At 41.2% G+C, this 10,488-nt stretch overlaps 1 protein-coding gene across 3 annotated transcripts in view; it reads left to right on the forward strand.

Moving 5' to 3' along the window:
* The window catches only part of ASIP (agouti signaling protein), a 200,274-nt gene extending 192,930 nt beyond the window's left edge, over positions 1-7,344 (forward strand). For 2 of the 3 annotated variants that reach the window (XM_073555220.1, XM_073555221.1), the window contains one exon: positions 6,997-7,344. In XM_073555220.1, the coding sequence (XP_073411321.1) occupies positions 6,997-7,164 (168 nt within the window). In that variant the 3' untranslated portion in view covers positions 7,165-7,344. The remainder of the gene's footprint in view (positions 1-6,996) is intronic. The other variant, XM_073555222.1, reaches the window with a different exon arrangement.
* The last annotated feature ends 3,144 nt before the right edge of the window (positions 7,345-10,488 follow it).

Genomic DNA, 10,488 nt, shown 5'->3' on the forward strand with positions numbered 1-10,488 from the left:
TAACTTATTTGTTTTGTTTTTGTTTTGTTGTGCTTATAGGGTTATTACAGGAAACATATACAGTATATCTTTGTACCATGTTAGCCAGTAGATAGAAATATATTTGGAACTAGCTGAAGAGCCCGGCGTTGCCGGGGCATAGTAACTAACTACTGTTAGTTATAACAAATTATAATGATTATATATATATATATTAGCTGAAGAGCCCGGCGCTGCCCGGGCATAGTAACTAACTGTGGTTAGTTATAGCAAATTATAATTATCCTCCATCCCATAGTCCCGTGCCCATATACCCATCATACATATGCACCAACCCATAGGCCCGTGCCCATATACCCATCATACATATCCTCCATCTCATAGTCGAGTGCCCATATACCCATCATACATATCCACCATCCCATAGTCCCGTGCCCATATACCCATCATACATATCCACCATCCCATAGTCCCGTGCCCATATACCCATCATACATATCCATCATCCCATAGTCCCGTGCCCATATACCCATCATACATATCCTCCATCCCATAGTCCCGTGCCCATATACCCATCACATATCCACCATTCCAAATAATTCCACACCAAACATAAAAAAGAGGGTGGACAAAAGTAATGGCACTGTTCGAAAAATCATGTGATGCTTCTCTAATTTGGGTAATTAACAGCACATGTAACTTCCCTGTGGCACCTAACAGGTGTTGGCAATAACTGAATCACACTTGCAGCCAGTTGACATGGATTAAAGTTGACTCAACCTCTGTCCTGTGTCCTTGTGTGTACCACTTTGAGCATGGAGAAATGAAAGAAGACCAAAGAACTGTCTGAGGACTTGAGAAACAAAATTGTTAGGAAGCATGAGCAATCTCAAGGCTACAAGTCCATCTCCAAAGACCTGAACTTTCCTGTGTCTACTGTGCGCAGTGTCATCAAGAAGTTTAAAGCCCATGGCACTGTGGCTAACCTCCCTAGATGTGGCCGGAAAAGAAAAATTGACAAGAGATTTCAACGCAAGATTGTGCGGATGTTGGATAAAGAACCTCGACTAACATCCAAACAAGTTCAAGCTGCCCTGCAGTCCGAGGGTACAACAGTGTCAACCCATACTATCCGTCGGCATCTGAATGAAAAGGGACTGTATGGTAGGAGACCCAGGAAGACCCCACTTCTTACCCCGAGACATAAAAAAGCCAGGCTGGAGTTTGCCAAAACTTACCTGAAAAAGCCTAAAACGTTTTGGAAGAATGTTCTCTGGTCAGATGAGACAAAAGTAGAGCTTTTTGGGCAAAGGCATCAACATAGAGTTTACAGGAGAAAAAAAGAGGCATTCAAAGAAAAGAACACGGTCCCTACAGTCAAACATGGCGGAGGTTCCCTGATGTTTTGGGGTTGCTTTGCTGCCTCTGGCACTGGACTGCTTGACCGTGTGCATGGCATTAAGAAGTCTGAAGACTACCAACAAATTTTGCAGCATAATGTAGGGCCCAGTGTGAGAAAGCTGGGTCTCCCTCAGAGGTCATGGGTCTTCCAGCAGGACAATGACCCAAAACACACTTCAAAAAGAACTAGAAAATGGTTTGAGAGAAAGCACTGGAGACTTCTAAGGTGGCCAGCAATGAGTCCAGACCTGAATCCCATAGAACACCTGTGGAGAGATCTAAAAATGGCAGTTTGGAGAAGGCACCCTTCAAATAATATCAGGGACCTGGAGCAGTTTGCCAAAGAAGAATGGTCTAAAATTCCAGCACAGCATTGTAAGAAACTCATTGATGGTTACCGGAAGCGGTTGGTCGCAGTTATTTTGGCTAAAGGTTGTGCAACCAAATATTAAGCTGAGGGTGCCAATACTTTTGTCTGGCCCATTTTTGGAGTTTTGTGTGAAATGATCAGTGTTTTGCTTTTTGCTTCATTCTCTTTTGTGTTTTTTCATTTAAGACAAATTAAATGAAGATAATAATACCAAAGAATTTGTGTTTGCAATCATTTTCAGGAAGAAACTGAGTATTATCTGACAAAATTGCAGGGGTGTCAATACTTTTGGCCACAACTGTACCTCCGGCATAGAACGAGAATTTTCAGGGCTCATCAGTTCAAGTTACATGGGCAAACTCCAAATTTAGAAAATGATGACATATCATATATAAAACATACATTTTCATGTAAAACAAATACACATTACATAAGGGGGATCATTTGTTGTAGGAGTCAACATTTCAAAATAAAAACATGTCTTTAACCCCTTAACGACCGCCGATGCGCCTTTTAACGGCGGTAGTTAAGGGTACTTAATCCACAGCGCGGTTAATTCACGGCGCTGTGGAGAAAGTAAATAGCGCCCCCAGTGTCGTATTTTCTCCAGGGTCTCGGCTGCTGGGGGTAGCCAAGACCCCAGAGAACATGATTCAGGTCAGTTTTTACCAACGCCGCTTTTGCGATTGTTATTAACCCTATAACGGCGATCACAAAAAAGCCGCAATTTTGCATTTAATTTCTCTCTCCTCTGATGTGATCGCACATCAGAGGAGAAATACGGTCCCCGATCCCCCCGGTACCTCTCGGTGGTCCTGGGTCCCTCCTACCTCCTCCGGGGGTTCAAAGTGCTCACCACAAATCTAGATAAGCTCCTTGGGGGGTCTAGTTTCCAAAATGGGGTCACTTGTGGGGGGTTTCTACTGTTTAGGCACATCAGGAGCTCTGCAAACGCAACATGATGCCCGCAGAACATTCTATCAAGGTCTGCATTCCAAAATTCCGAAAAAAAAAATTGGCACTACTTCCCTTCAGAGCTCTCCCATGCGCCGAAACAGTGGTTCCCCCCACATATGGGGTATCGGTGTACTCAGGACAAATTGCACAACGACTTTTGCGGTCCAATTTCTCCTGTTACCCTTGGGAAAATAAAAAATAGCGGGCTAAAAATAGTTTTTGAGGAAAAAAATTAATTTTTTATTTTCACTGCGCTGCGTTATAAATGTATGTGAAGCACTTGGGGGTTCAAAGTGCTCACCACACATCTAGATAAGTTCCTTTAGGGGTCTAGTTTCCAAAATGGGGTAACATGTTGGGGGGTTTCCACTGGTTAGGCACATCAGGGGCTCTTCGAATGCAAAATGGATTCCGATCTCAATTCCAGCCAATTCTGCATTGAAAAAGTCAAACGGTGCTCCTTCCCTTCTGAGCTCTGCCGTGCGCCCAATCAGTGGTTTACGCCCACATATGGGGTATGGGCATACTCAGGACAAATTGCCCAACAACTTTGGGGGTATAATTTCTCCTGTTACTGGAGCGCCCGCCAGGGCAGTGGGGTACTCTGTACTGGGCCGCTTCTTAAAGGGGCAGTGTCACAGTGGCGGTGACCTGATCTGTGACCCTGGAGCTCCAATGGAAGGGCAGTATTTACCAGGGAATCAGAAATAAAGAGTTTTTGTGATAAGGTTTCCTGACGCCACCTGTGGTATCTGTTCAGAGGCGATCCGCGCTGCAGTGCAGATCCTCTGGGACTGATTATAGGATGCAGCACAGGTGGAATAGCTCTCCACAGGCAAAGCTAAATCCCAGGGCAGATGAGAACGATGTTGAAAACTAGATGGGGAAGTGGTAGGTAGCAAGGTATGTAGCAGTGCTGAGAAGGTGATGCAGGAGGAATTCAAAGGACACAACAGAGTGCAGTTTCTTTTACCTTTTACTGTGCTTTGTTGGTACAGTCCAGAACTCAGATTACAGATGGTACAGGAGTCGATCAGCCTGGAAGCAATTTGGGAATCTCTCTATGCAGGTGGGTTGTGAGGTCTCCTTTTCTAGCACTATTCTGAAGTACTTGCTGTTCTGAACTCCACATAAGTTCCTCTTTCTGTCTGTTACTTAGAACTCCACTCGCATGACAGGTAGCTGTAGCCTCCATCATGAACTGCCCTTAATGGCGTCTCTGGCTCAGACATTGCTACTGTGTCATCAAGTCTCAGTTGGGAACATTTGCTGCCTTTATTCCTACGGATTCTGCTATGGGACCATTAGCATTCACACAGCCTTGGACTCCGGTGCCCGGTTCCTGGTGCTTCAGCTTTGGGATGAGCTTTCTTATAGCTCCAATCCCCAGCTCATCTCTCACATCCTCACTCTTCCCTGTCTATCCTCTAACTAACTAACTTCCTATCCCCGACCACAGACAGCAGCTCCCCTGCTATTAGGTTCAGAGCTCCCTCTGCTGGCCTGGAGTAGGAACTGTGTTGTGTGCTGAAACTACCTGATAAAGAGATCCCTTCATTGCTTCCAGGCATGACATCACCTTTCCTTCGAGGGAGGTAAGGCTACTGTGGTGACCATACTCCTGGGGGCGCCACATTACCCTTGTAAAAATAAAAATTTGGGGGCGAAAAGATCATTTTTGTGGAAAAAAAAATATTTTTTATTTTCACGGCTCTATGTTATAAACTTCTGTGAAGCACTTGAAGGTTCAAAGTGCTCACCACACACCTAGATTAGTTTCTTAAGGGGTCTAGTTTCCAAAATGGGGTCACATGTTGGGGGTTTCCACTGTTTAGGCACATCAGGGGCTCTCCAAAGGCAACATGGCATCCAATCTCAATTCCAGACAATTCTGTGTTGAAAAAGTCAAACAGCGCTCCTTTCCTTGCGAGCTCTGCTGTGCACCCAAAAAATGGTTTACCCCCACATGTGAGGTACCTGCATATTCAGGAGAAATTGCACAACAAATTTTGTGGTTCAGTTTCTCTTTTAACACTTGTGAAAAAAAAAATTGGTTCTGAAGTAAATTTTTTGCTAGAAAAAAGTTAAATGTTAATTTTTTCATTCCATATTGCTTTTGTTCCTGTGAAGCACGTAAAGGGTTAATAAACTTCTTGAATGTGGTTTTGAGCACCTTGAAGGGTCTAGTTTTTAGAATGGTGTCACTTTTGGGTATTTTCTGTCATATACACCCCTCAAAATGACTTTAGATGTGAGGTTTTCCCTAAAAAAATGGTTTTGTAAATTTTGTTGTAAAAATGAGAAATCGCTGGTCAACTTTTAACTCTTATAACTTCCAAACAAAAAAAAATTTGTTTCCAAAATTGTGCTGATGTAAAGTAGACATGTGAAAAATGTTAATTATTATGAAATTTGTGTGACATATCTCTCTCATTTAAGGGCATAAAAATTTAAAGTTCGAAAATTGGGATCTGTTAAAGTGTCCCAAGTTATAACCTCATAAAGTGACAGTGGTCAGAATTGTAAAAATTGGCCCGGTCATTAAGCTGCAAAATGTCTCTGTCACCAAAGGGTTAATATGCCCGGACTGTAATATAAGCGTCAACATGTAGCATTTACATGTTATTATCAGACAACCACGAAAAAAGCTAGCTAAAAGAAAATTTTACCTGCTAGCTCAGTTTGTTGTAAAAAAAAAAAACAGATTGCACTTTGGGTTACGTTTCAAAGATAAGGAAAAATATATATAAAGTGCTCTCAGTGAGAGAAACAAAATAGGAATCTTGTGGGTATGATACCTTTTAATGGCTAACAAATCATAGTGAATGATGTTACAAAGCAAGCTTTCAAGACAACTTACGTCTCTTCATCAGGCTGATAGAACAAAATATTTGAAGAAACCTTATTTATATACGGTAGAAAGCACAGGCTTGGTGAGGTACATGGACATTTCAATAAACAAACAGTGAGGTTGAAGAGAGAATCCTTAATTAGGTAAGATTAGATAAGTGGTGTGAAAGTTCTGTGAGATCAAAGGGCTATTTGGAGGAAATAGCTCAGATATGGTAATGGCTCATAGAACACTTTATATATTTTTTCTACTGGCTAACATGGTACCAAAGCACTTTTTTCATTTTACCAAAGATAAGGAAGTTGCAGCGTATATTCGCTGCATCGAAAGCACTGCATTCTAATCACATGTGTTCATCGAACAATGCAGATTCACCACATGCAATATGTTCTATAGTGGAAATTTCTGTCCCAGAGACCATTGTCTCTTGTCTCCGCAACCGAAATTGACATGCTGCAGCTTGTAAACTAGTTTACACCACGTCAAATAGAAGCACAGTGAGCAAGCATGGGATTTATAGAAATCCCATCCACTGTGCTTGTACTGGACAATGCAGCATTTTGAAAGCAGCACAAGTGTGCTGTGTCCAAAAAGCTGCTATTCATGATCATAAGCATGCACCCTTTGTTATCATTCTCTAGACTAGCACTGGGTCCCCATCACTACCTGGTTTCTGTTTTTTGGCTGCAGTAGTGACATCAGAGCAACAGCGCTGCAGCCAATCACTGAGCTCAGCAGTAGAGATGAGCAAATTTGTTCAGATTTTAGCCCCAAATCTGATTTTTTACATATTCGGGCCATATTCGGAAACCATTTGTGCCGAATAAATGTCTTATGATCAGTTCCGTACATATTCAGTTATTTTTACTCGCATTGATTCTAATAACGTTCGGCTATGTTCGACGAATATTGCAAAAACAATATTTGAGCCCAATCGTATTCAGAACCGAATCCAAGCAAATTCGCTCATCTCTACTCATCTGCTCTTGTTGTCTACATTGACAGAGCCGCTGAGCCCAGTGACATGACATAATGTCACCACTGCAACCTATAAACAATGACCGGTGAAGGCCCAGAGACACAGCACTAGCCATGGGGAGATTAAGTATAGTGCATCTTTTTTCTTTGTTTGTGTATTTTTTACAACAAACTGAACTAGCAGGAAAAAGTGTTCTGAAAGGGGACAACCCCTTTAAGCATAAACAAAGGAAATTAAGCAGAAAGCAAAAAAAGATATTATAACCTTGTTTGTAGAACATTAGTAATGTATCCACTTATGAACCTAATATTTGCAAGGATGCATTAGATTATCTTCTAAAACTCTAAACTCAAGAATGATAAAACTATTAGTCAAGATCATACATTCCATATTTTGTATTGGGATAAGACATTGTGTTGTGATTGCTAAAACTGATGTTTATTATCATTTATATTACAGAAAAAAGATCCGCCTAAAAAGACGACACGGACACCACCTCCACACTGTGTGCCTCTAAAATCCAGTTGTAAGCCACCTGCACCACCCTGTTGTGAGCCGTGCGCATTCTGTCACTGTCAATTCTTCAAAACTGTCTGTACCTATAAGATGGGTAATCCACATTGCTAAAATGCAAAAATACCAATACAAATAAAGGAGGTTTATCATGTTTTAGCTGCATTCTTGTACTTTGAATTGTCTTGTTGCATAGACTTAACCATGCCTAATGTTAAATTTAATGAACATTTTGGCTTTACTTAATTTTCAAACCTTGTTGTCATCCATGTGAATAAAAATGAGTGAAAGGAAGCATGTAGTTTAGTAGTTTAATTATGAGTCACTAGCACTGAAGCTAACGCTTGCAATATGTACAAGAAATCATAGCAAATTATGAACATCTTTTAGCCCCTTCACAACCTTGGACATAACCACAACATCATGGCTGGGAAGTGCTTCCCAACCTGGGACGTACAGAATACATCCTGGAAATTTAGCCCATATAGGAACTGTACGCGAGCGATCGGCACCAGTTGAGCTAATATCACAGCTGGCACTCAGCTCTCACTGCCAGGAGGGATGCCCGCACCGCTCCCAGCAGTTTAACCTACTAAATCGTTATCGACTGCTCTGCCCTCCGATCGACGCCCCCACGACATCATCGTGAGAACCCGATCATTGCCATGGTGACCTTACGTCGGAAGACATCCAGGTCACCAGGCTCTAGCAAGCTTGTTAGATTATGCTGACAGCAGAACTGTCAATGCATTGCAATGCAATCACAGGTATGAAAGTGAAAGTCCCATAAAAGGGACTAAGTAAAAAAGTTTAAAAAAAAGTAATAAAAATTTTAAAAAAATTGAATCTCAAAATAATAAAAAAAATGTATTGAACCGATAAATTTGTATTTTTATGTTAAAAATAAACAAAAATGTTCACATATTTGGTATCACCACGTCTGTAACAACCCGCTGCATAAGACTGTCATACTAGTTAACAGTTTCAATGAACACCGTAAAAAAAATAAAAAGCAGTCAACAAACTATGCTTTTTCATCATATCACTGAACAAAAAGTTGAATAAACTGCCATACAGCTCCATCAGTGTAAAAATAAAAAAGTTATACCTCTCAGAATACAGAGATGCAAAAATAAATCTTTTGAAATAGGTTTTATTGTGTAAAACAGCAAAAACATAAAAATACAATATAAATGGGGTATCACTGTAATCATACTGACCCGAAGAATAAAGTTGCCTTATCAATTTTACAACACATGGAATGGCACAAAATCATTTCCTAAATTACTGGTTTCTATTCATTCTGCCTCCCAAAATTTGGACTAGAAAGTGATCAAAAAACATTATGCAACCAAAAATGATACCAATAAAAAGTCAACTTGTTCCTCAAAAAACAAGCCCTCACATGACTGTCAGTTGAAATATGGAAAAATTATAGAGCTCTCAAAATATGGCACAAGGAACGCCGTAAAAATAAATAAAACCAATTCTTCACTTGCTGTTGATTTTTTCATTCTGCCTCCCAAAAATCGCAGTAAGGCTCGTCTCACATTTGTCCTGCTCTCTATGCTGAGTGCTTACACCAGGGTTTCTGTGTTAGTCTCTGAAATACGAGATTCAGACAGAACTTCTGGCAAAAGATTCCATATAATGAGGCAAATAGAGGTACTGCGGACAGTGTCTGGCTTACGATCCAGCTGTGTCCATCCTTTTAGGCATGCATAAAAGAGCAGTAGACCACAGTTTTGTGCACCTCTGAAAAGTAGACTGCTGAACAGAGGCCAGATGGAGTCCAGATTAACTCTGCTGCCTCATTATAGTGAATGGATCCCTCAGGAATTTCATCTGAACCATGTCATTCAGAGATTTAGATGGACACCCAAAAGTATTGAGCGTAGACTGCCAAATAAATGGGATCCAACATGTTATGTAAAATGTTCCCAACAAACGCTTCAAATCAATCCACAAAAAAAAGCAAGTCCCCACTCAAGTCCATCATCCGTTATCGGAAATATAGGGGGCTTCCACGTTACTGGTAACACAAAGGCTCTGGAAAAGCTAAATGGCTTCTTGGCCCCCAAAATAAATTCAGCAAATTCTGCGCTCTCATATTCAAGTGCCCCCCTCCCTTCTGAGCCTCGAATGCCTAAGTAGTACACTGTAGTACACTGAAGAAGTTCATTTAGACTGAAACGTTTGTTGTATGTATACACCTTTACTACTTTACGTGGACTGCATTAAATATTTTCACTTCAGCATCTGGTGTGTGCCAAGTTTACTATACAAGTTATCACTGTTGGGGAACATACTTGCGCACCATCTAACAGTAGTGCTAACGCTTTCTCACATCTAAATCACATTTAGTGTCCACATGTTTGGCATTTCTGTAGTGATGAAAGCTTACCTACTTTACGGGTACGTGTCTCCAGAAGCATGAGTTGGGTATAACGTACCGGCCACTTAGATAAATTCTCAAAATGGGGTCACTTGAGGGAGGATTCTGCTATTCTCGCACTTAGGAATTCTGTATATGGAAACCGCAAACTATTCTAGGAAAATCTGCGCTCTAGGAAGCAAATAGCGCTCCATCCCAACCGAACCTGTCTGTATGATTAAGCAGTACTGTACAGAAACATATGGGAAATTTCTACATTCAGCAGAAATTGTGTGACAAATTTTGGTGCCATTTTTATCCATTTCCCAGTGTGAAAATGTAAAATCTGGGTCTAAAACAAAATTTTGGTGGTAAAAATGTAATTATTTTTTCTTCACTGCCCAATGGTATAAAATTCTGAGACACATCCTGTGTCAATAAATCCCTGCACCTTTAGATGAATTTATTGAGAGGTGTCGTTTTTAATATAGGGTCATTTATGAGGGTTTCTGCTGTTCTGGCACCTCTAGGGCTCTGCCAATGTGACATGGCACCTGTAAACCATAACAAGATGAATACAACACGAGGGTCACGGAAAAGGCAGAGGTACATAAAGTCAGCTATATATGCCAAGCTCCCTACAGCCTACATTTCTCTGTTCTCACCATGATTTTGAGTCTCCTTCTCCTCCTCCTTCTATTCCGCCTCATTCCCCTCCTCAGTCAATCCACATAGAAGAGATGGGAGGAAGCTTGTGGGGATACTAGCCTCTGTTGTGCTAGCAACCAGCTCCTGTTCCTCCTCAGCCTCCACCTCCTCATTATTACCCAATCTACGCTGAGCAGATAAGATGAGGCTGGGCTGGGTAGTATCTCCCTGTCTCATGTTTTCTTCCATCTCTACCTGGTCTGCATGTAATGCTTCATGGTTAACTGTGAGCAGCGACTGTTTAAAGGGAATCTGTCACCACATTTGACTTTTCGAAACTACTAATTAGTGATGAGCAAACGTGCTCGCCACTACTCGTTACTCACCCAAGTATCTCTGTATTCGGTGTACTCAGC

The sequence above is a fragment of the Dendrobates tinctorius genome, unplaced genomic scaffold, assembly GCF_039654945.1.
Source record: "Dendrobates tinctorius isolate UK_male_01 unplaced genomic scaffold, ASM3965494v1 ptg000223l, whole genome shotgun sequence".
NCBI lineage: Eukaryota > Metazoa > Chordata > Amphibia > Anura > Dendrobatidae > Dendrobates > Dendrobates tinctorius.